Below are 27,070 nucleotides of genomic sequence, written 5' to 3' on the forward strand. Positions count from 1 at the left end.
GGATCGAGTGTTCATCATGCAGCCTCTCAATTTTCATATTTTCCCCCGCTTTCGCAAAAGCGAGGGGACATTTAATCACATTAAATTTGTTTGTCAGTTTGTCTGTCAAAAAAACTTTAACTTTGGTCATTTTTTTTAATTTGAACAGATATGATTTTCATACTACACATGTGTATCACCTGTGACAAGACCTTTCTAAATACACTATGAATTTTGACTTTGTTGATTACTTTTGAATGACATATGATAGGGCGTTCATATTTGATGCATTGTGCCATAAATAATGAAATCTTACCCAGAAAGACACCCAAAGTAGGGGACCACAAGTCTTTGTATTTGTTACTAGTAAAAGGTTAAGTGTGGATAAAAAAAAAAATACTGCCATGATGCTACGTGCATATATTAAGGGGAACATTCGTGCATATATCATTTTCATATCTAAATTTTAAGGCACTCATTGAAATTGCCAAAACCTAAGAGAAGACCATGTATTGCCTGAAACATATAAGGTACAGTAGTTTGTCCGCAAAAACTTGAACCTCATCCATAACTTTTGAATGGTTCGCTCTATTAGACTTTCATATTTCTATGAGGCGTCATTTTTGTATTTACTTGCAAAGGGTGATATCACCTATTCGAATAGGTCATATCACCTATTTCGAATAATAGTGATATCATCTATTCAAAATCTGAATAGGTGATATCACTATTTCGAATAGGTGATTTCACCTTTTGCCAGTAAATACCAAAATGGCGCCTCGTATATTTCACTTATTCCTTGTGACAAAATCATTATTTACCTGTTGACAATGAAATTTAACCTACGTTTGTAACGTGTCGTGTCCATAACTTTTGAAATATTGCTTTCAGAACTTTTATATCTCATGTTTTCCATTTGACCAGATAATTCTTTACATACCAACATTTTGTACCTTTAGACCTTTTTTGGAAACAAAATAAACTTTGGGCCTAACTTTTGAATGATTGATGCCAGGGCTTTCATATCCTTCCTTTTAGAACCAATATCTGACCTCTTGACCTTGAAGCATGACTTACTTTTGAAAAAAAATCCTTTGTCATATTATCTGAATGGTTGGCTTTCATGTTTCACAAGTGCATTTCTTGTAAAAAGATCTCTTTGGGTACCATATTTTTTATTCTTGACCTTGACACTGGAGTTTGGCCAACATTTGACAAAATCTGAGCTGTCTGACAAATGGGGGACATCAATGTTGCACAAGCACATCTTGTTCTTTTTTATATACATAAAGTAAGGTTTATCAAGCATTTATATTCTCTTAATACTGATGTGATTATAATGTTCAGCAGTTAATTCAAAACAAAAACCCTGGTCTTCTTTATTTTTTACACATCCAAAGTTAATGAATAACTTTTTTCTTGCTTTCTTAAAAAAAAAAACAATCAGGTCTCAAAACTCAATTAGGCACTTTATTTGCAAAAAAAAATTCAAAAAAGGTGATAATCTCAAAACTTAAACTTTGGCATACAAGAAAAAGAATATCAATTTACTTTACATCAAACCAAATTTTGAATTGTGTTTGATTTTAAACTTGAAATAGCAATTCGATACCAACAGAAAAATAAAGCAACGAAATTGCAATAAAACTCAAAAAATGCTATTTACACGCAACAGAAAAATAAAGCAACAAAATTATGTAAACACTGTAATATATTTACAAACTGTTCACCCGCTGTATCAAAATTCTAACTTTATGTCATTAATATCAGGCCTTTCAGTCCTTAAATTGCTAACTAAACTAAAGTATAGATCAAACTGCATCTGAGAAACAGATATTTGATAGAATTTGATCCTGTATATGTGTACAAACAAGTTATTGGCCATTTTGGCTGTCAATATCACATTTAAATAAATCTTTGATATTCTTTTTCAACATCCGTAAACTTTGTCTAGGCTACATTGAAAACAAAGATTTACAAGCAAGGCTTGAAACTATGGAAACTATGAACAAAAATGCACCAAGTGAACTGATTATATTATGAGTGTACTTGAGCTTATAATTTTTTGAACACAAAACATTGGCAGTGAATGTACATGCAGCATTAAAACATGCCATATAAGAAAATTGTAAGAAAACTGAAAATACTATGAAAACAAAATAATTTATTTATGATTTCTGATTGCTATGTTTTATCTGCATGATTCTATTAAATGGATATAACTAACAACAGAGAACTTAAAAAAAATAATTTTGAACACTTCATTGAGTACTTGTAATTATGTCATTATTATGGTAATACTGTAGGACAAAATATCATGTATATTGCTATAAAATTAAACATAGATATCAAAAAGATTGTTCATGCATTTACAAATGCTGACCAAAACAAAATATGCACTGGATTAAATGAAAACCCTGTATTTTTTTAGTGAGTAAGACAATGATGAATGAATAATGAAAAGCGATAAAAATATATACAAAATATCTCTTGTTTTGATGTTTGTTCAGAATTTCATGAAAACACTGAAAGAAAAATGAAAATGTTTGTTTCAAATTTTCAATGTTAATATAAAAATGTCACAGGGACTAAATGCTCATGTCTCACTGCAATTTGGGAGGAAAAATATCTTAAACTAACTAATCTTCCTATCTTTTGTTTTAAGCTATAATGGAACTATTTTGCAGCTCAAATTGTCTGACCATGAGCAAACTTAAACTTTAAACCTTGCTGCTCGGTTACATATATATATAGAAAAAAATTTCAAAGTGCCTATCTTTTTTTTTTTATAGATTCATTAATTAAATTCACAACCCATTTCATGGATCAACCTTCCTTTGCCAGGCTATATAACCTTTCAAACAATAACATCTCTTAGGTCTACTTAGTGACTAATTTGTTTATAACACAGTTTTGTATTTATAATGACAAAACTGAAATGAAAAGTTGCATCAAAAATGAGCTTTTGAGTATTTGATCAAATGACACACTTACACTAAAAAAATATTCCTCACATTCTTGAACTTTATTCACTCTGCAAATTACACCAAAAATGATAAAGAAAACAAAATGTCTTTCAGGTTTTGAGGCTTGTTGGCCATTACAGGAGTACATGATGATGACTTGACTTGTTCACTCTGCTACTTTTTTGAGGAGCAGTTTCTCCTCGTCTGACAAACTGTTTTGAGATAACATTATTTCATCATCATCTTCCTCCTCATCATCTATGCTCATTTGTGAGTTTTGTGAATTTGAATATCCATCTTGTAGACATTCATTGCCATCTTGACACAATTCAGCACTAGGCAGCAATTTAGCTAGGTCACTGCGACCTATTTCTTTCAAATGGGACTCGAGTAGACTTGTGTTTTCTTGAGACACTAAATGTCTCCCGAGCAGAACTCGTAATAATTCCTGAGGATTTTTCAGATTGTCAAGGGTCTGTTTTTTCAGCAGGTTCTCTGACTGCAAGATAAGCTTCAGAGTTGAGAAATCATCAGATGTGAGTTGCTGGCTGATTGATTTTAAACTCTTTGAAAATGGACTTAATATGGATGAATGACTCGAAGATCCTGGTGAATGTACAGAGGTAACTTCTGCCATTCTGCTAGTACTATTGGCCATTACATGGAGCATTCCTGAAAACAATAAATATGGTTGTTGATTGTTTTTAATTGATACATCCAACATCATTGCAATAAATATAAAATACATGGTTACTGTCTTGAAATATATGCGATATTTGGGCGAGGGTAAGAAAACGTGATAGAGGGCCAGGCTTGCCGAGCCCTCTTACATTTTCGACCTGAGCCAAAATATCGCTTATATTTAAAGACAATTATCATGTATTTTGTTTATCCTGCAATATTTTTTACATTTGAACATCCAAATCTAGCTATTTTTGACAGATTTAGGCACATCTCTGCAGTTGAAACTATGACGCCATGGCGTAAACATTGCAATATACATGATGTCACAATGCTTTTAGAATGTCAGAATACATGCACTAAGCTTTATTAGGGCAGTGACCGGATAAAGCTTTGGTTTATTAGGTTACCTATATTACGTCAATGCAAGAAGTAGTTGCAGGATAAAACAAGAGGCCCATGGGCCACATCGCTCACCTGAGCATTGTGGCTAGGAAAAAAGCAGAAATCAGTTTATTATTGAAAAGTTTAAACCTAGTAGTGGTCCAAACCAATCCTTAAAAGGGAGAGGGTATAATTTGAACAAACTTGAATCTACACTAACTAAGGATGCTTGCATATTTCTTTGAGTACCTGTGGCTTTATTGCCCTTTACATTTGAACTTACATTGTGGCCCCGCCCTACCCCCTGGAGTCATGACTTAAACAAATTGAATCTACACTACCTGAAAATGCTTCCATATGAATAGGACTAATCATTGAAAAGATTTTTAAACAATTTTTTCTACATGTTTCTTTGTAAAACTTGGATTCCATGTTATGGCCCCGCCCTACCCCCAGGGGTCATGATTTTAACAAAATTGAATGTCCACTACCTGAAGATGCTTCCATAAAAATATGATCATTCATGCCTTTGCTATTCTTGAGAAGATTTTTTTAAAGAATTTTCCTATATATTAATATGTAAAATTTTGATCGCCCACTGTGGCCCCACCCTACCCCCGGGGGTCATGATTTGAACAAATTTGAATCTATACTACCTGAGGATGCTTGCCCATACATTTCAGCTTTCCTGGCCCAGTGATTCTTGAGAAGAAGATTTTTAAAGAATTTTCCTATAAATTTCTATAAATTAAGAGGAACCCCTGCGAAATGATCAAGAATAATTCTTGAACTTTTAAGAAAAGTTCATGAATTATATTCTTGAATCAGCTCATGAATTGTTCATGAAGATCCCATGAAGTTAAAATTGGACACTCATGATTTCATGGATTTTATTCATGAAAACCAAGTTCAAGAATATTCAAGAATTATTTGTTGTTCATGAACAAACTTGGATTTTTTAATTGCCTGCAAAATGATCAAGAATAATTCTTGAACTTTCAAGAAAAGTTCATGAATTATATTCTTGAACTTTCAAGAAAAGTTCATGAATGATATTAATAGGTTCAATGCATTTTCATGAACTATTCATGAATAATTTGTAAAAGTTATTTAGGAATGTTCATGAACTATTCATGAATGTTCTTGCTTTTTGTAAACAAAAATGTAATAAATTATGCAAAATGAAAAACTGTAAAAGAAAATATTTTAATAGCATCTTGAAAGATTTCACAGAATTTTTGTTTTCCAATCATGGTAACAAAGTCTTTGTTCAAGTAAACAACTCTGATAAGTGATATCGATAATAAATAAATTATGTAGTTCATTCCTAGTAAAATTATGAAAAATTTAATTCAAACGCGACTCTTTGCAGAATCCTTAACCTTACTTGGTCAAGAGGAGTCTGGGTTCCTTATTCAGCGTATTTCAAAGTGTAACGTTATGCCTAAAATGGAATGATTTTTAATCCAAGTCTCAGTACTGTCTGGCAGGAAAGTGTGTTCAGCAATTAGGGCATCAGCTAAAAGGGCTTTCAAGGATTTTGAGAAGAGGTGGTCAAATAAAAAAAATCTTATTGGCTTTCCCTGTGGAATTTTCAGAATTTCATCACTTGGATACTTTGATCGATTACGATTCATATTTTCATTCCTTTCTTTTGTTTTTCTTCAAGATCCTGGATTTTTTTTTTTTGGCAGCCAGAGTTTTTTTAATCTTCTGATCTCAACTCATCAACATTATCTGTGAACTGCTTTTCTTTTCCCTACAAGAACAAAGATTTTCTGAAAATGCTCATAAATGTGAAAACTTAAGACTTAATTTTTTTTTTTTTGCATATTTGTTTCATTTAATTCTGCATCATAGGCACTGCCATATTTTAAAGCATTCTGAGCGGTAGTTTAGCCAGTTTCCCTTGCCCGCCATATTCAAGATGTTATAGGTGAACAGGATGAATTTTTCAATCTTTATTTATTAAATGTTACGTAATTTGGTTGAATCCTTACTCATAACAAAGTTTGACAAAATTATCATTAAAAAAGACATAACTGAACTCTTACAAATAGTCAGTAACATCTTGACAAATATCTCACAGATTCAGCGATTGCCTCCATTTTTTTGTAACTCACCATTAATATCTGCAGTTATGAAGTAAATTGATCCTCTGGATATTCCTTCTTCGTATTCTGTTATTTTCTTCAAAGGTTGACAAAGAATGACTAGATATACGCTAATAATCCTCCAACTCTACCGATTCACTTTCCAACGTCTCGCGCCTTTCAAAGTTTGCGCCTTTTAAAAAGTGTCATGCAGAGCTAATTAAGAAATAGTTTCGAATTGACAAGATTGTTGTTAAACAAAAAAATAACAAACACTATCTGAATGATTTTTCACTGAAATTAATTTTTTTTAAATTAATATAAGTTATATCATTTATTGAATTGGATTTTTTTACATTATACCTGTAGAGCCACAGTTTCGTATTTTCAAGTATGGCCGCCTCCATATCAAGAGGACAACAAATAAATCTTGGGAACCACTCGCCCTCAAACAGAATACCCTGAGCTATGAAAGTGTATAGGAGAATAGACTACAAAATACGAATGTTGATCATGTCATAGATACTTCACAACCATGCAGCCTGTGCTGTATCATTTACACACGATGTACAGAAAAATGAGCGACTTGATAACTGCATCAAAATATATAGCGTTTGACCCAAGAATAGTACGGACAAGAGATATGATTTTTTAGCTGTCAATAAATCTATGATACGTTTTTACGAAGATTATGAAATTTTTCCTAGACTGTAAGTCTGTTTCATTTTCTTACAACTTGTTAAAAGTTTGACAAATAGAGAAAATTCGGTCGAACAAAGTTGTGTCGTGAAAAATGAGATAATTTAAAGCACAATATTAATATAGCTGGCCATTTTAAATGATGAAGAAACATTAGTAATTCAATATGAGAAAAAAATGCTGTCAATATTGATGCAGTGTTCTTTAAATTACGATCATAATTTAATTACAATCTCCCTTCTAGACAGTACATAACAGAGTTTTATTATCCTGAATATCTAAGTTACCGATTCGGAAAGTAGAAAATAGTGATTTTAACCTCTTATGTTCTCCTATTTGTCTCTGATCCAATACTTTCAAAATCAAAACAAAAGCATGTTATTAATTAAATCAGGGTCTTGTTCAACAATTGCATCTGCATGCAAAAGTTGTATTATGGGAGTAATGAGTGTATTCTAGCGATCGTTTGTGACAATTATTTTTACATTTTTTGTCTTCATGAAAATTCATGAACATTCATTACCTTGAACTATTAAGTTTTTTTCTTTAAACTGAAAATTAACAATATTCATATTTGTTCATCATTTGTTCATGAACTATTAATTATGAATGTTTTCATGAATTTTATTCATGAACAGCTTTTATGAACCTGTTAAGAATCCTTTAAGAACCATTCATGAACAATTATGAACAACTCATAAAGGTTCTTAAAATCATGAATATCATTTCGCAGGGGATGGCCCTTTATTTGAACAAACTTGAATCCCCTTCACCTAAGTATACTTTGTGCCAAGTTTGGTTGAAATTGGCCCAGTGGTTCTTGAGATGAAGTCGAAAATGTGAAAAGTTAACGACGCCCACAACAACGCCAATGACAACGACGCTGACGACAACAACGACAAAAGACAACGGACAAATTTTGATCAGAAAAGCTCACTTGAGCCTTCAGCTCAGGTGAGCTAAAAATAGTAAAAAAGAATTTGTCTGCCATATTTGATTGGTCTCTTGCTATATCTGAGGGCCCCTATATATAGAGCCACTTACATGGTCACTGTTCGGTGTAATAAATCGTCACAAATGCAGACAGATGTATGTTGTACAACACTTTGTAGCAACAAAAAATAGCTACTGACTTAAAACAGTTGCAAAGGTCAGTGCAGTATACAAACAAACACAAATACATGTCACGATTGTGACAATGATGCCAATCGTTTTAGAGAGAATTCGTGTTACACTGTACATTGTGTTTGTAGATCGCATAATCGGTTAAATTTCTTATTATGATTCACTGTACTTACGTATCTAGAAGAACAAAATCTTATGATTATAATTTTATTATCCTGGATTAATATCAGTATTGTAATACGCTGGATTTGTTGTAAATATCGTTTCTAACTCTGTAACTTTATTTATAGATACCGCCATCATGATGATTAATTTGTGGAATATCACGCCCGATTCTAATTGTAATTTCTCTGTACTAAGCATTTTTATCGAAATCTAATATTTATAGGATATAGTTATATTGTATAAATGTTTTACATTATGATTGTCATATTTTTATATTGATTATCTATTGTTATTGTTAAACATCATTTGACAATGATTATTGCCGGTGGCTGCCGGTGGTACCGGAGATCTGCCGGTCATCCCTTGGGAAGCGCGTGTGTCTCTGGGGGGACTCTCCAGAGCTATATAAGCAGAGGATAAGAATTGCCTGTGGGACTCGGTGTTAGGATTTTGAGGTTAGAGGGTGTTTTATTAGATTATTAGAATTTTTCAGTAGGAATTAAGTAATTTTTGAATTAATTCATCAATTTTTCTTATAGTGATCACGGGTTAATCTCGTATCACTATTAATTACTAGTATTTATCTTAGGACGTTTATATTGGGTTAATCTCGATATTAAGCGATTAAATAATTTTGTTACGGTTTGCCTGAAAGTGAGTCTTGAAGTCTTTCCATGTAAATAATTGTTTATCTTTGATAGATTTTAGGAATTCAATCAATTTAAAAAGATAATCTAGTTGCGTTAATAGGAATATTCAAGCAGGAATTAAGGCTAGGATTTGATATAGAAATTATAGAGATAAATTTCTTGCTTTAAATAGCTTTTATAGTTTGTGTAGATTCGTTCTGAAATACTTTGGTTATTCTAAGGTATTTCTATAGTATTTATTATTCACTATTTGGGTCATTCTCATTTAGTGCGCCCCCCCCCCCTTTATCGTATTAACGTAATACGAAGGTTGTGTTACTGTTAGTGTAGTATTTCACTGTGCAATTGGGTGATTCCCGACTTACAGTGAATTTTATTGTAATTGAATATTAATTAATACATATTGTGACTTTTATTCATTGAATAAATTTGTAAACTTTAAATAAGGCTTTTCATTTAACTTCCCCGTAGTTTTATTTATGAGTCCAAACACAGGTTATTCTTGTGTTATTATAGGAGATCTTTACTTACGGGTTATTCTCGTTAATCATCAGAATACTACATGGGTTATTCCCGCGTAGGTATTTAAAGTACTTGTGCGTGAGATCCAAGCAGCTCAGGTCCATTACATACACATAACTGCAGTACCCTGATGCTGTTATTATAGATCATCATATCAAAAATGGCTTATGCCTATTTGTGTGTCATGTTTAGTTTATGAATTAGCAATGCAGAGGGTTTCAAAATATCAACCTGATTTGTAAATTGTAGCAAAAAAAGACACTGAAAAATTTCTCCTTTTCCTCAAAAAGGTTTGTTTTGATTGCTTTGGTGGTAAGTTTCAGTGCAATTCATTTTAATTTTTTTTATAGAAATCAAGCCAGAGAAATCAAGTCAATTAACTGCATGGTAAATGCAAGAATATGGGACACATTCTATCTATATGGTGGGTGAATTTCTTGGGCACAATTTGATTGTTTTATTAAGTAACTATATATTTTCCATCTTTCATACGTGGCTCTTTAGAGAGGAGTTCAGTTTAATACCTCAAAGTTTTGTAAGATAACTTGTATGTTGCAGAAATATGCCAGTCTATAAATTGTAACGCAATTTATTATTAGACAGATGACATATATATAAATACCTTAGTCTTTAGACAGGTTTATAGGAGTAATCCTACACATTATTGGAAGAAAATCCAACAGGCTCATTACTGTACGTGTCCCCCTGTATACCGGCATACATGTTAACTCTACCGATTTAGGCGGGAGTCTACCGCTTTTTCACTTCATCTCCCGCCTACCGAAAGTACCGATTTCATTCGTAAATCTACCGCTTTTCTACAAAACTTTTGTCTTAAGTATTTTTGGTTCGCTTGGGTATCCATTTTTGAAGCCACTCATCATGAAATCTCGTTAGATATCGTGTGATTTGACCCGGAATCATACAAACGCTTTTTTTGTACCGATGTGTACACAGATTTCAAGCACGTATTTGACAACGACAACAGCACAAAAATCAGTGATTACATTGGTCACGATAAATTTCGTCGACATTACTGCCATAAAAAAGGAGATACAGCATTTTAGAATTGGATGAAAAAGTTTGATATCATCATTAAACATTGTTAAAAGCACAGGAGCTCGCAATTTTATCAATTAAGTCAATAGAAATCATTCGACTGACCAAGTCATGAGGCACTTCTCTACTTTCGTTTTCGATCATCGCGGGAAATCCAATTTATTTAACGAAAGAGAGGACTAGTTTTAGATCTATATTAAATTTATCCTCATTTGTTGTGTTTGACAACTGAATGAACATTCAGAATTATTGCTTCTAGGCTATTTCAGCAAAGATCACTCTTCAAAAAGCTAAGTTAAGTAGCCAATCGAAGCAAAATGACGAACATAAAAAAAATATTTGAATATATATAATTTATGTAGCAATGGAAAAGCAAAGGGCAATAACTCCAAAATTTGACAAAATTTTGTTGTCAAAAAATGGTGTAAAAAACTAGAGGTACTGTGAGCATGGGCTCACTAAATTATACCCCCCGCCTCCCATATGTGTCCATGTTTTGCTATGGAAAACCCAAAATATGTGTCGGATCAAAAAGTAAAATAGGAGGTGCACAATGGCAATATGTAATAAAGATTCTGTGAAAGTTTCATCAAATTTCATCCAGTGGTATAAGAGGAGTTGCGGATAAGAGATGTGTACCCCAAAGCGTAACAGACGGACGGACGGACGGAATTAACGATTACTATATACCCTCCCGCTTTTCAAGCGGGGGGTATAATAAACAATAGGGTGGTCGTGTGTTACGGACTTATATAGCTGCAATAATGTAGCCCTCTCTGATTTTTTTTTTTTTTTTTTTTTATGGGAGAGGGCTACAACTCCTTAGGATCTCTATAATGGTGCAGATGCGGCAGTGGATCACTCCCGCACGGATTTCGGCTCAAATTATCAGTAAACGGCTATTTTATTATTATCTCTTACCTGGAATCCAAATATGTAATTATGCAAAACATAAATCGATCCAAAAATATTCACAACGACCCATATATCGATTAATTTTCGTGTGTGTCAACAGCTTAACTTGAATTTATCCGCCATGTTTACTGACCTTGATGGATTGTATTTTGGGACAGCCAATGAGAATTTAGGTTCTATAGGAACGGATCTACTAGGAATTCCCTTATTTTAAGCATACGTATCGCTGTTTGCACAAAAATAACACTTGAAATGGTTTTATTTATCGATGTTTTTGTAATATATTATAGCACAATCGTTTATAAACATCGACATTTGCTTTATTTGGTTGTTCAAAATTTCAAGCGAAAGTCTCAGTACGTCACGCGTGAACTGTCATGGCTGCAGCTGGGAAAGACACAGATTTATTTAACATGGTTTTCGAGTTTAACAGGCTATGTTGTTGACAGTGAATAAAAATTCTGTCTTATAAGAAGTAAGTTTAATGTAAAAATAATTTATTTTGCCTCCAATCACCCGTATCAAAAAAATATATTTGCACCATTACCGAGATGCGATGGAATTGTAGCCCTCTCCAGAAAATATCAGATAAAAAAATCGGAGAGGGCTACATTATTGCAGCTAGGACTTATACAGTGAGACGATGACATGTAGAGTCTTGAAAGTATTTCTGAAACCTTTTTGAAGTATTACTGCAAGTGTATATCGATGAAAATCAATTAACTGCATCATTTTCATGGGAGAAAAATAATAATGAAATATTTCTTTCTCGAGAAAAAAATGAATTTCAGAATATACACCCAAAAGACCCGATTTTTATGAAACAGTAAAGTAATTTCTATGAGAATTTTACTTAAAAATTATTTTAAATCCTTGTATTCAACACCAAATCATGTTTTATGACATGGACTATTTTAGCCTGATAAGGTTATTTACCCTTTGCTGTCAGGATCCTATTAAACTGCAGGGTGCAAAATGGTCACACACCATGTGAATATCTTGCTTTCAACAATTTAGTTTATTTGACTGTGTTAGGTGACGTACAATGGTGATGATCATACCAGAAGGGGGGGGGGGTATTCAGCATATAACAGTGTCGGCTTTTCACTTTTTATATTGAATTTCATTGAAAATTACAGATAGTCTTCTAAATACACATATACACACTCAAGAAATGATAAGTTACTTGATAATTCCATTTACACATGAAGAGCGTTACACCCCCCCCCCCTTTTCAAGCCAAGCTAATCCATATCAAACTACACTAGTACAGATCAATTTAATTTACTTCATAAAAATATATCAACAATAATTCAAATTTAATTTAGAAATTACAGTGCAATTAATCAAGGAGAACTTTGCACATAACAGACTATCAGAGGAACAACATATGTAGTGTATATTTAAAGTAGGTTAATGAGAAATTATTGGACTTAGAATTGAGTCATTTATCTTCTTGAACATGAATACAAATAAATCATGTAATTACAAAATATCTGATCATGATATGTTTTAAGTTTCTATCTCGCATAGAATGAAAAAGAAGGTGAAAACGGTTACTACATTTCAAACTTAAAAGTTCTGGCAACCGTACAATATTTGATTTTCATGTTATAAATATATAATATACAATAGGAAACAATCTAAATACATATTTTTTTGTTTATGTAGTTATTGTAAGGAACTTTGCATAAAATGAAGAACAGCAGCTTAATAGATTTTGTCCCTTTGATTTTTTTTTTAAATGGCAACAATTTTTGTTTCAAGTCATGTGAAAACATAAAAACAAAAATTATCATAACTTCTTTATTTTTCAACCGATTTTAAAAAATGAAACTGTTTTGGAAATGGTTTTGAAGGCTCTTAAATATAAAGCATTGTTTTTTAATCTGAGAAGTGCTTTTAAAAATCATGTTCCATAGCTAATTTATGTCAAACTCAATGTGTTGCTGTCTATTTCTTTGCAATAAATATTTAAGATTGATTATAGTATTTTCATTTAAGGTCAAACATGTATATTACACGCAACATATCTTCGTAAATCCAAGCGTAAAACAACGCGCGCGCAATGCTACCGCTTTTGTGGCCCCAATCTCCCTATTTTTCATCACAGTAGGTTAACATGTATGATACCGGGCTAATTAAAATAGTTAATGCAAATTACATTTAAAAGTAGTCAGAATATGAATCAAAAGATTGATTTATCTTAAAATAAATACCTGTCAAAGAATGTTCTCTGATGCAAACTCTCTTTTTTCACAAACGCTGGAGTCTCTGTTTTTTGTTTGTTTTTTTGTTTTTTCACGTGCGGTCACATCAAATTTAAGATTTATTTACAAAAATAACAAAGCGATACGTCTACAATACATCTATTTTATCGGGCTTACTTGTAAAAGAGCTTAAAAAATACCCATAAATTCAATTTATTTTATAAAATGCTATTCTATAAGTTTTTTTCTGTGTTTTTGATCACCACATCAAAATCATTTTGTAAAATTTATGTTTCCAAAACTGCAATAAACGCGGGTTGCTTGAATGGTCACAAACAAGTACAAACAAATCAGATTTAAACAGATCGCATTGGTAAATTTGCACTCGGTGTATGCGCATGCCATAGGGGATCTGTCGACAAAATATAGATCTGCTAAATGATGTAAGGTTGATGTGCAAAAACTTTTTGGTACCGAATTAACACAATGGCAGATGAATTATACACCAAGAGGCTTCCGGTTTTATTCAAGTCTCCTGATCGCGAGGACAGGTAAGATTGAAGCAAATGATCTTCCAGAATTTGTTCTGCTGACTGTTGATTATGTATTTAGAGAGATTATCCACAAGAGGTATACTGAGAAATGTGACACACTCTTTCCCCTACAGAAGAAATATAAGGGGGTAAGGATTTAGTACCGGTCATACTAAAATACGCCTGCCGACGCCTGCCAGGGGAAAATACACCTGCCGAGAAAATATATACGCCTGCCGTTTTATTTCTTGAATTAATTTGTTTTTTGTTTGATGTATTACTTTCACAGACCCAGGGATCGACACTAACTTTAAAACCATAGTTGTCAGCAGGGCTAGCCATTTCTAATTTCCACTAGCCCTGTTCATGTATCAGTTGTCCAGCAGCCGAAGGCTGGTGGCCAAATCGCGAAGTGACATGCAGGGGGTTCCCCCTCCTGCTAGTTAGGGGCCTCCCCTGGGAAATTTTTAAAATAGAGATGCCAAATCCTGCATTCTAGCTGTATTTTGGATAAAAATTGTCACTCTATGAAGTATGACGATAAAACATGTTTGTAAATAAATCTAACAATGATCAGTTAAATTGTGTTTAAGTTACGGTATGATTATTTTTGTTGCTCTGAGTGAGTGTTTGGTAAAATTTACAGTAGTCCTGCAGGGCAAGTTTAAAGGCATGTTTAGTAGCCCGACCTCAATATTCAGTTGTCTATTAAAATAGTTCATATAATAAAATATAACTTAAGTGAAAAAATAAAACGGCAGGCGTATAGATATATATATATATTACCCTTTAGTACTACTTACCAGGAATATGTTATTTACATTGGCATAGCATCATTTACAATGTCAACAAATGGAAAACAGCTCAAACTTTAATAGTAAAAATTTGTATGTCATTTTCAAAATATATATTTATACAATTTTTAAATATATATATATATAATTTACTATTACTTGGATTTCCCTTGCATGTGCTCACGTTGAGATTGGAAAATCATGAATTTTGAATTTCAATATTTTGATGAAGATAAGTTTCTCATATCCTTAACTCTTTATGACATTTGTGGAGGGTTATACCACTCTCTTTGAAAAATATAGAATATTGCAATGTTTTATTGGATGTGTTTTAAATATTTCCCAGTATAAGTATAACATTTTGATCCATGGAAGAGTAAAGGGGAAGTCAGCAATTAGGTGTAATGGATACAAATGTATTCGTAAAAATGTATATATATCATATATGTAATGGAAATTCTTTTGGGTTTGATTATACACAAGTGGAACATTCCTGCATTGATTTAAAACTCCATTCAACAAAATGCTGTACAATGAAATTTAATTATCTAGATTTTGTGATTTTTTAAACTAATAGTTTGTAATGTATGTGTTACTTCTAGTCAGCTGATATAATTCATGCAAGGGTACATTACATGAAATGCATTAAATGATGACCTGATTTTAAATTAATTCAATTTTATTTATTTTATTTCAGACGAGAACATGTCCAGTTGAAAATGGAACTGCAGACCTTATCTTCTCCTTTACATAAAAAGGTACAGTACACTTTAGTTCTTAATAAGAATTGGTCTTGAAAAACAGTTCAATTTTAGAACCTTTTAACAATTCAATTTCGAAATTAATTTGGTTGATGTATATTTACTTCCGTGAGAAATAAAAAAAATGAACAGTTCTCACAACCAAAGATGTCCAAGTGTGGTCCTTTCTTCATGTTTCATTTATACCAGTACCGTGATTTAGAAATGCTTGCAATATATAATTATTTGACCATGAGGAAATGTTTGTTGAAGAATTTTGAGAGCCCTGTGACTGTCCCACTCTGTAGGATTCTATACTAATCATTTAAGTCTTAATTATTTTTTTTTCAAATGAACCATAATTTTTTTTTTACATGCATGTCAGTAATTTGCTGTTAAAATTTTCAGGAACTGGTGGTCAGATTGACAGATGATCGAGATCTGTTTTTCTTGTACACATTAAGGCTGGGAGAAGAAGATTTCCAAAGGTAATTCACATTTTAACTTATAAGATTTTTATCAAAAAAAACAATTTTGTTTGTTAGTATGTCTCTTTGTAAAAAATCCCTATTTTAAAAATTGTATATAATTGAAATTTCAGCTTAAAAACACAACAAGGGTTATTGGTGGACTTTGCACAGTTTCCACAGAAATTTATAGATCTACTGGACATGTGTTTAAGAGAAGAGCACAAAGAGGTTCCAAAGTAAGAAACACGGGGATATATTCCAAATTTTAATGACATTGAATTGTAAACATTTTATTAAGAAGACATAAAAAGAAGAGTCGTAGTGTGCTCAACTCTTGTTATTTTGACTTCCTGGGACAAAGAAAAAAATCTGCGATGCTCAAAGTTTGAGATATCAAGATTAAAATACTTAAAGAGTAAGTGGTTGGAACTTCCAAAGCAGTTCAACATATCCATGATATTTAAGATATCAGCATTCAAGATAAGGAAGTTCAGCTGTAATACATGTATTTTCAAGTTAGTGCATGTAGTTATGAAATATATTTGGATTTGAAATTCGTGAGTTATTGAATCAGATAACATATCAACATGTCATAGTCATGCTTACTATTAAGTATTAATATCTAAGTAAATTTTCTTTTTCCAGATTTATTTTACACTTCATCTCCCAGGGTTCCTTTAATGGAGAGAGGACGACATGTACATTGAATGTGATAGAAACCAACCCATTCAAACACCTGACTCACCTTAGTCTGAAGTTTATACCAGGGACGGACTCCGACATTAAGAAATACCTGGCTGATTGTCTGAAACAGCTAAAGGTAATTAGTTAATGCTTTTAGGAAACTAACAGCAACCTGTGTGTTCCCTAATACTTCTAATAGTATGGAATCATTTCAATTTGTCGCCATTTTCTTGGATAAGAATAATTTTGTAAGGGATGTAATTTTGTGGGTAACTTGTATATACAGAAAATTCAAGGAATAATTGTGACACGATAGCGGTGTTTTTCTTTGAAGTTTACTGTTCTGTATTAGCAATACAGTACAGGAGTATAGTGGGCGGAGCTATCTTCTGTACTGTATTAGCCTACCAACCGTTCTGTAACTGAAATACAGAACGATCTAAAAATAAACCAAGAAAGTCAATTTTAAGCATTCAGTATTTTAATTGCTCAATAGTTTTCAAAATAAAATAAATCGATTTTTTCCTGTTTGGAATCATATAAAATTATTTCCTTAAAAAACTAGTAAAATTTTCGCTCTTATGTAATCAATATAATAATTATTCCAATCACATTTGATCAGTCACTTTTATCCAAACGAAACGTATTAGAAAAATAAAAACACACATTCCAATACAGTGAACAACACTTCTCTCTGGACTTTTTTTTTAACTTTCAATGCAATACCACACGCACTATTTTACGCAGTCATTTAATTTGATCCAAATGAAAAGTTGAAATGGCAATTTTGGAACACAGATGCCGTGTTTGTTAAATCCCGCAGAGCACGATTACTTTCACTGCACAATTTTTTTGCGTCACCTTCGGAACGATTTGTAGTACATGGAGACAGCGCTCTTTTACCCCCAGTAGTCTGTTCGGAAGACGGTTCCTGCGATTCCTGTTTCATGGGTGGATCCAAGATCTTAGAAATGCTTTTCTTCATTTCCACGTTGCTTTTCATGTATTTTCTTACTCCTTGTTCTGACCTATGACCAGTAACATTCATGATTTCTGCCTCGGGTACACCTCCTATATACAACTGAGTAGCGCAGGTTTTCTTCCCGCTGTGATTCGTATAATTCCCTTCCAGTCCTCCTTTTTTCGAAATTGACTTCATGAAAGTTTTCAGTTTGTTTATTCCTACGACTTGTGTCCCGTAACGCACACGCTTTTCCGAGGTTCCGGGAAGCGGACGCCTATAAAATGGCCCCGCGCCATCTAGCGCATCAAGATAGATTTGAAATACTCTGCTAAATCACCTGTAAAATAATTAATTATGAGTAATTAGATTATCACCGCTAACAACTACATGGTAGTCTTTTAAAATATCCAAATTCTAGTAAATATTTTCTATCTTCTAAATGCTACTTTCATACATAAATATTTACTTCAAATATTAGGCTTACACAGCAATGCCTCCCCCACCCCCAATCCGCTAACCTAAATTAAAGCATAGTGTCTTAAGGTAACATTATACAATATATATGAATTTTACTTACCAGGCTCACAGTAATGCTTCAGGTTCTTTGTCTGTAAATTCACATCCGCCTTTGTAGGTTTTTGATGCTCTACCAACAAATTGAATAAATTGTCCATGGATATCGTTTCCGATAGAAAATTGTTCGCATTGCAGTTTGTGGTGCTCATCACAGGCCCTCAAACCGAACAATTTACATGAATAAAAAAACATCGTGTGTTGTAATTGTTCACTGTTTTCTTTCCCAAAAACATTTTCTTGCCACAATTTCTCCTCATCTTTGGGCCATATGGGGTCAGCTTGCCGGATCTCGCACCCCAGGCCTCTATCAACGAGTGATTTCATCTTTGCGTCTAAAACTTTTCTTAGTCCGACAAAAGCTATTTCTTTCTCGTCTAGAAAATTTTTATCGTAGACACCTTTTTGTCTTAAATGCCTCAAAAGTCCACATAAAATGAGATACAGCGTTTTTGGAGGGTATTCACTCCCGTCTTTCTTCCGCGCTTCCACAATAAAACGCTCTAGCCAATGGTTCATCGATTTCGTATCCATTAAGTGAAGCTCGATAATGTCCCCCGCTCTTTGCTCGCGCCAACTTTCGAAAACTTTAACGGCCCATTTTGTATTACTTTTAGTATTTTTGTTTTCCTGATTTTCAACGAGGCATTTCAATTCATCATCATTGACGACAGCCCAAACCTGGTGCTCTCTTTCAGTTCTTTCTTAACTTCACATTCGGTTTCCATTAAAATAAATCCCCGATATCGAACTCCATTAAATTTGAACCGCTTTCTCCAAGGCCTTCATTTTCATCGAAATTAAAGTTTTCAGAAAAACTTAGATTTTGGATGCCTTCAAACACATGGTATTCCGTTTCCATATCTGCACAGATCTGTGATAAAGTAACGTCGTCAACTTCATCAATTAAAAAATCAAGCGTTTTTTCACAATTTTCTAAGTCTACGTCCATCTTGCTACTCGTCCTTTCCAAAACTAATGTGACAAAACACTAGAAATTTCTAGAAATCTCACGCTGTCTACGGATACAGTGAAATTTACATCGAATCCTAATTGGCATGGGAATTCATTTTTTAAAGATTTACCAGAGATTCAGAAAGAAATGAAATATACATCAACATCTTGTTGACATAGTGGGCGGAGTTAATTTTGATTGAGCTGATTTTGATTGGATCGTGTCACAAATCTCTCTACAGGTTCTGCTGGCAAAAATCTGCCCCCAAATTTCTTCACAGGAACCTGTCTCGTTCTCTAAATAATACATACATTGACAAAATAATTTTTTGTGGGGATGTAAATTGATGGATAAGGATGACTCATGAAATCCAAAAAACATTGGTCCCTCACAAAAATTAACGATTCCACAGTAACACAAGTATTTGTACTCTAGGTTTAGAAAAAGGAGTTAAACTGTCAACATCAAATCATGCATATGAAAGGCTACCCTGGTACATATTAGGGCAAATTGATGAAAATTTTGTTTAAAGATTTTTAATGTGTTGCTACTTAAATTACAGGACACAAATTCCTTACTACAACAAAGACTGGAGCACACAGACACAGATTTAAACCAGAAACTTCAACAGACCACAGAGGTCAGCATTACAGATTTCTGTGTTGATTTAACCCAAAAGTTGCCAAATAATTTCTGAATTTTGTGCCTTTGATTTATAGTTATCATATTATGAACAAATCAGTGGTAATTTGTCAGGTTAATATCTTTGAACAGGCACTTAATAGCAAGTCCATAGAGCTGGATCATTTAAAGGCGGAATGGACAGCTAAAATGAATGACTTGGCAGCAAGACATAAACACGAGATGGCTACAGAGAAAGAGAAAACGATTCAGGTATACAGTCTCTCTAAGAATCCACTGCTGGCAAAAATGAACACTTCAGAGGATGTAAATGCCATGTAGAACATGAAATGTAAAAAAAAAAAGTGATTTTTGTAAGGTCCACAGAGATTTATTCATATAAACATCAACCCCTAGCCTTTTACAAATAATTTCAAACCTTTTACGTTGAAATAAAGGAAAAACACTCGATCGCTCAAGAAATCTACCAAGACTAGTCAGAATTAGATAAAAAGAAATGTCCCATAGTGGTTTAGGTGTATGTATTCCTGAGCCAAGACTAATATATATATACACCATGCTGAAATGGCTTGGAATTCAAGTAACCCACAAAGAAAATGTCAATGTCTTCATGATTGCTTTTTTAAATTGCTGTTCTCAGCAAATCTAGCATGCCAATACACCATCTGTAAACATTTTAAATTGTTTAAGATTTTGTCTTGGGTGTTTATCTGTTTTATGTTCCAGGGGTCTGATGATTCTATGAAATTTTTCTGTATTTTTTTAGATGCAGAGCAGTTTTCAACAGAGACAAGACAGAGAGAGAAAGGATATGGAGCAGGCCCACATGAAAATCGTGAAGCAGTTAGAATCTCGGCTGTATGAACTAGAGGGTGTCAATAAGGTGAGCCTTCTGTTTAAAAAAAATATACTAAACAGCTAAAAATTTTGTTGAAGAATTCAGTTTATAGTGTTCTCTATAGATTGTAATATATGCATTAAACTTGAGTGCTCTAAAAATATAAGCAAAATTTGAAGATTTAGCCGAATATAATATACTGTGAAAACACTAATTTTCATGGGGGTTTAATTTTCATTGTTTTCAAGGTATGAAGAGACCGGAAAATTTAAGACCACCATGAAATGTAAAAATTTCATAAGCAGTACTACTACATGTAAATGTTATCCAACCAGGAAATCAAAATCCCCACAAACCAATATTTTGTCTTCAAACCTCGAAAATATCTGATTTTACAGTTAGTGACCTAAAAATGTAATTAAACAGGGTGTGAAATGGAAATCTGTATTGGGCAAGGGTAACTTAGTCCAATATGGATTTCAATTCAATGTTTATATCATAATAGGTCACTAACTGACTGTGTTACGAATTTATCCCGCTGAAGACCTTTTTGCAATATAAAAAAATAATTGTGCATATTATGAAAAATATTAAGTTTTAATCCAATAACATTGCAACATAAAATATCGTTACGGTAACAAGAAATTTAACTAAACTATCTACGTAAACTGTTTTTTTTTGGCAGCCATTTTTATTTACAAAAGCAACGCTTCGAACGTAATCGTGTGCGCGATTTTCATATTACTCCTTGACGGCGACGTAATACGGATAATTTCAGGGCGTCATGTGATCAGCCTTTATCCAATCAGCAATCTACAAATTTGTTTGAAGCGGGATAACTGATTTTACAGTATACCTAAAAATGTAATTAAACATGTGAAATAAAAGAAATAGCGTTAGTGGAGGGTAACTTATGATCCTGATCAATTGAATGTTTTTATCATAGGATCTGACAGACAGGAAGTATAAATCTGAGTCCACCATCAGGGAACTTAAGTCCAAACTCTCCACAGTTGAAGAAGAGCATCTGCGAGTCAAACAGGAACTACAGAGCCTCAGGAAACAAAACTCCTCTCTGGACGGAGAATACCACGAGAAGGAGAAACTACTCCATCAGCTGAACACCAGGGTCGCTGTCCTTGAACAGGAGGTCAAGGACAAAGAGATCGTTATTGTCAAGTCCACTGATCTGCTCACCTCTGAACAGCAGAAAAAGGTAGATTGCTGTCTTCTGATTGTCAAAGTTGGAGAGTATTACTATACCCTTCAAAATCATGACATAGTTCAAGAGTATTACTATATACTGAAAATTCAGACTTTATATGAAATTACTTGAAACTCTTGCCTCTTAATGTGAGAAGATAACCCATGTATTCATGTTTATAAATAGATCTGTTGATTCAACATCAGTTCAGAATAAGTTGCCTCAACATGAGTTCAGATTAAAATAAAAGTTACCAATAAATAGATCTGTTGATTCAACATCAGTTCAGAATAAGTTGCCTCAACATGAGTTCAGATTAAAATAAAAGTTAACAAGCATATTAGAAATATTTTCATTTAAGACTTTGGAATTTTACTTTGAATTATTTTATAAAACAGGTTCGTTTAGAAGAGGAGCTAGAACATAAGCAGAAAGAGAACTACAAACTGGAGAATAAAGTTAAAGCCATGTCTGATGAATTGATGAAAGGGAATGAGATTATCAAGAAACTTCAAGGGGAGATCAAGAATTACCATGCTAAAGTAAGATCTGATATCAGAAAATATTCAAATTTTTAAAGTCTGACATCATAATAATATTTTTCTTTTATTTGATAAAGCTATAAAGAGACAAAAATGTCTAGAGACAGACAAAAAAATAATTTAAGATTTACACACAATTAGATGAATGGTATAATAACCATATTTTTTTTTACAGGTGAAGCTACGCAGTCAGATTGCCAATGAACAAGAGAAGTTACTGGGTGAGAAAGACCAAGAACTAGAACGACTGAGGCAGGAACTAGCCAGCACAAAGGAAAATCTCAGACAGAAAGAGGATGAGGTATTTATTTGATTGGTAGAAGAAAGAAAAAAAATGTTGATTAAATATACTGTCCATTTGATTTATGCAAGGGAAAAAGGAATCAAGGTTGAAAAACTACTTAAATCCATGCATTCTTTTTCAGGCTAAGAAGTTGTCAGATAACCTAGAAACTACAGTACAAAAGCTAGAGGAAAGCAGGCAGTTGCTAAAGACAAATGAGAATGGTAAGTTTTCATAATTTGTATAAAATCTCTGTATTATACTGCTCTGACGTAGACAGTGCATGGTATAAATTAAAGATTGGGATAGGGATAAGATATACATGTGCTTTATAGGGATGCATCATTTATGCTAGCATATCTCTTTTTTTCAGTTGTAATTTTTTTGGTTACGTTGATAGTCCATGTTTAGATCATGAGAAATAATGACAGTTAATTTTTTTCTGCTTTCAGTGATACAGTGGTTAAATAAGCAGATCACTGAGACACAGTTAACACAACAAAGACTGGGAACTTTTGAAAACCCGGGAGCTACGACAAACTTCAGACCATCAGGCTCAGCACTGGTATATTGTCTCCCTTTATAATAAAACAAGATTGAAGAAAATGCAGATCTTTTATCAAAGTAGTATACACTGTAAAGGAAGGATGAAAAAAATGTTTTTAATCGATTTTATACTTCATATTTACAGCCATGTTGATTGTACTTTTGATATACCATGATTCACTGAAATTTTTAAAAGATGATTTTTGGCTTACATTTTTCTTCAAAAAGGAGCAATTTTACTATTTGTCCATTCTATATTAAAATGTTAAATGGTCATGCTTTTGATTTGCTTTCATGATAGCATAACTACAGTACGTCTAGCTATGGTTCAATGAATTCCCATTCTGAAACACCAGGTCCAGGGTCAGGTGTAGGGATTCCCAGGACGTATACCAATACTCACAGACAACCACAGGTAAACAGAGCCAGAAAAATTTAATTTAACATTTCATTAAAATATTATTTTATTGGCTTGATGGCTTCCAAGCATATTGTGTTTGACCTTCTGTCTCCCACATCACACTTGCATAAATTGCTTTATAATATGTTACAATGGTTCATGCTTTGGGAACTGTTTACAGGTTCAGTATAATCCTGGTCAGCCTCGCAGAACGGGGCTACCCCAGCCAATGTCCAGAACCTCCCACCCTCCCTCTATTCCCGAGGAGACCCGCCCCAAGTCCTCACAGTCCTCAGCCATCACCGGGCTCTCTGGAGGGGACAAGGAAAAGTAGGTCATTTTTTCAAAGCTCTCCTTCATTTGTTAATCTATGTATGAATGAAACATATGAGTATTTTCATAACATTTAATATGAACTGTCAAAAATCAATATGTAGACCACTTTAGAAATACATTTAATGTATTTGATGGAATGAAATTTTAATTTTGCTTTCTTTATCTTCAGTGACCCACCTCTAGATCCCAAATATCTGCAGAAAAGAGAGGAGCCCATACATGTGAGGGGATTAGGGGGCCGCATGGAGTCCCCACCCATCATACAGACTTCTGTGGCACCACCGGTGCATGCTACAAGGGTGGGGCAGCACCACCCCGTGGCCCCCAAAACCAGTCAACCTCCCTTAGCCTCAGCTTATTTCCCAGGGCAAAAAATGTCATGACATCCATTCAAATGAATTTAGGCCATTGTTTTTTTTAAAAGATTTGTTGAAAAAAGCATTGAAATGTTAATTGCCATTAAATCTATGGTTATAAAATGCTTTCAGAATATTCTTGTCAGATTTGCAAGTTATCGCAATATGAAGTATAAATTTATGTTGAATTGTCATAATTATCCTTTGAATAATCATGCTTGAAATTGCAATAACTACACTCTCACCTGAAAGAAATGATACACATGTTTGATAATATGTAAACTTGTGGGTGAAAGGCTATTTTATGTTTTGTCATCTCTGTTCATTTTATTATTGTTGAGGGATGCTTCTGTTCCCTTATTTTATATTAGAATTATGATTTTTCTTATACAGTGTCAGAACATATAAAATTTATATGTTTGAAATGTTATTTGAAAATAATTTATTGTTATAGTGCTCTAAGCAATGATATTGAAAAAAATAATTATAGATGTACTTTAAATATAAAACTAATAAAATATACAGATACTGCAAAATTTTTAAAGGATTAATTTTTTGTTGTTGGGTTGTCTGTCCATATTTCATAATCATATTAGCTCTGTTCTAAGCAAGATCATAAACACTTGTTATGATGCCTTTAACAAAAATCAGATTTGTCAGTAAAAAAATGTATGTACAAATTAATGAAATTTGATTTGCCAAAGCTAAGTCTGAAGTAAGCTTTTCTGATCACCTTTTTGTGGTATTTTTCTATCTTTTTGTAAACTTTTTTAACTTCTCAAGAACCACTTGGCCAATATTAACCAGAAATGTCAAAAAAAGTACATGTATCTTTGGGTAAAGGGAATAATCTTTTCTAAATGGTGGGCAATGCGTCCTTCCAAAGGGAGATAATGTCTATTTAGTCAAAATTAAACATTTCTTTTTATTATAAATCTTGTTCTCAAGAAACATCAGTATGTAACTACTAGTATCCTCAGGTAGTGTAGATTCAAATTTGTTTTAACTTTGACCCCTGGGGCTCGAGTGGGGCCATAGAGAATGGGCAATGCAAGTTTTACATACGAATATAAATGAACAAGATGTGTTTGTGAAACACTGTGTGCCTGGCGGCAACAAAGTTCAAAAAAGCTATCGAGTATATACTTAGTAGGTCAAGGTCATTGACCTTGGTGTCATTTGATAGAATTTTTAAACTTAGTGCAGTATGCAAACCAAATATGAAGTCTCTATCTCCTATGGTTCAAAGGTTATGGCGAAAGTTCGAAAAAGATATTTTAGCATATAGGTCAAGGTCATTGACCTTGGTGACATTTGAAAGATCTTAATTGTGGAGTATGCATACCAGATTTGAAGTCTCTGACTCCTATGGTTCAAAAGTTATGGCGAAAGTTCGAAAAAAATATTTTAGCATATATAGGTCAAAGTCAAAAAGGTCATTGACCTTGGTGACATTTGAAAGAGCTTAATTAGTGGAGTATGCATACCAAATATGAAGTCTCGATCTTTCATGGTTCCAAAGTTATTGTGAAGGATAAAGTTGACAACAGATAGATAAACAGACAGACAGAACAGAAACAATATACACCCGCTCTATCGATCCAGGCGCATAAAAATCTTATCGTTTGGAAACGTCTTAATTGGAATAGTATATATTACACGGCCAGGAACACGTTAAGTTCCTTGACAGGCACGTAGCAACGGGGAGGGGGGGTGACCCCTTTTCCAAACAAAACCTTTTACGATTGAAAATGTTCATTGAAAGCCTGGTTGTCCCTCACCCTTTTTTTGTAAGGGTAAGGGTCAAAGAATGGTAAAACAGTACAATAGCCTGTGAATAGGATGAAAGTTTGGTACTGAAAGAAGTCGAACTAAACAAGACACCCCATCCCCAATACGAAATAGGATTTTCGAGTTTGGGCAATTTTTTTTTTTTTGCTTGTCTAGTTTCTTTTCAGGTAGGTTGAAATTTTTTTTTCCTGGATTGCCCCCCACCCTTCAAAAACGATGCTACGTCACTGCTAGACAGTACCGTTGTCAGAAACCGTTAAAGTTAAGCACTGAAAATGGTTCGTTGTCTTCAATATACAGGTGAGCTTATGATAAAATCCGCCCTGTGTGATTACTTGAGAAGACAGGCCATGAGTACTTTTTTTTTCATTTTCCAAGTTATGTTATTTATAACAATGTCTGAAATTGTAATGGGAATCTGGACTAACACCCTCTTTGGTGTTGTATGAATTTCAGCCGCTAAAAAGAAGTAATAAAAGAAGAGTTTGCTTTGATTGTTTGAAATCAAAGGAGGATTTCATTATATCCTACACAAAGTTCTATTTTTTTTTTGTATACAGAATATGATATACATATACTACGGAAGCCCGTTGGTGCCACGTACGAAAATATTTTATCTGGCGACCGCCACATAATTTATCTGGCGGCCGCCACAAAAATTATTTTGCAAAAGGTGATTGTTATTGTATCTTTATTGGGTTAAGAAGATGGATGATAAAAAAGTTAATGATAAAAAACGAATTCTTAAATATTGGAACACCATTCTTAGAAATCCAGAATGCAAAACTTTATTTAATTCTCAACCAATCATAGCTTACAGCAAACACAAGAATATAGGTGACGAGATAATCCGGTCTCACCTAAAACTAACACCATGATTTATGTTCGTGACCCCTGATGAGGCCTCTTAATAGCCGAAACACTTTACAACGACTTGCATAATTCAAATCAAATATTAATCTGCTCTATGC

General features: G+C 33.3%; 2 protein-coding genes and 1 long non-coding RNA gene across 3 annotated transcripts; 1 reads left to right on the forward strand and 2 right to left on the reverse strand.

Annotated features, from left to right (window-relative positions):
• Window positions 1-1,435: 1,435 nt before the first annotated feature.
• LOC134279497 (uncharacterized) lies at window positions 1,436-13,533 on the reverse strand. Its single transcript, XM_062761904.1, has 2 exons — window positions 13,458-13,533; window positions 1,436-3,617 (listed from the first exon to the last, which is right to left on the reverse strand). The coding sequence occupies exon 2, from the start codon at window positions 3,613-3,615 to the stop codon at window positions 3,112-3,114; it is 504 nt and encodes a 167-aa protein (XP_062617888.1). The 5' UTR covers window positions 3,616-3,617; window positions 13,458-13,533; the 3' UTR covers window positions 1,436-3,111.
• Window positions 5,581-6,482, reverse strand: LOC134279482 (uncharacterized). The gene is made up of 2 exons (XR_009994634.1): window positions 6,134-6,482; window positions 5,581-5,769 (listed from the first exon to the last, which is right to left on the reverse strand). It is a non-coding gene; the product is annotated as an uncharacterized LOC134279482 (long non-coding RNA).
• A 199-nt stretch (window positions 13,534-13,732) lies between the features above and the next one.
• LOC134279498 (spindle assembly abnormal protein 6 homolog) lies at window positions 13,733-24,482 on the forward strand. The gene is made up of 16 exons (XM_062761906.1): window positions 13,733-13,999; window positions 15,473-15,533; window positions 15,924-16,003; window positions 16,117-16,221; window positions 16,631-16,805; window positions 19,724-19,801; window positions 19,936-20,055; window positions 20,570-20,686; window positions 21,588-21,857; window positions 22,244-22,387; window positions 22,563-22,688; window positions 22,813-22,894; window positions 23,123-23,235; window positions 23,518-23,631; window positions 23,798-23,946; window positions 24,122-24,482. The coding sequence occupies exons 1-16, from the start codon at window positions 13,935-13,937 to the stop codon at window positions 24,333-24,335; spliced, it is 2,013 nt and encodes a 670-aa protein (XP_062617890.1). The 5' UTR covers window positions 13,733-13,934; the 3' UTR covers window positions 24,336-24,482.
• Window positions 24,483-27,070: the final 2,588 nt, after the last annotated feature.

The sequence above is a fragment of the Saccostrea cucullata genome, unplaced genomic scaffold (assembly GCF_032062105.1).
Source record: "Saccostrea cucullata isolate Sc308-1 unplaced genomic scaffold, CSIRO_AGI_Scuc_v1 ctg97, whole genome shotgun sequence".
NCBI classification, from domain to species: Eukaryota; Metazoa; Mollusca; class Bivalvia; order Ostreida; family Ostreidae; genus Saccostrea; species Saccostrea cuccullata.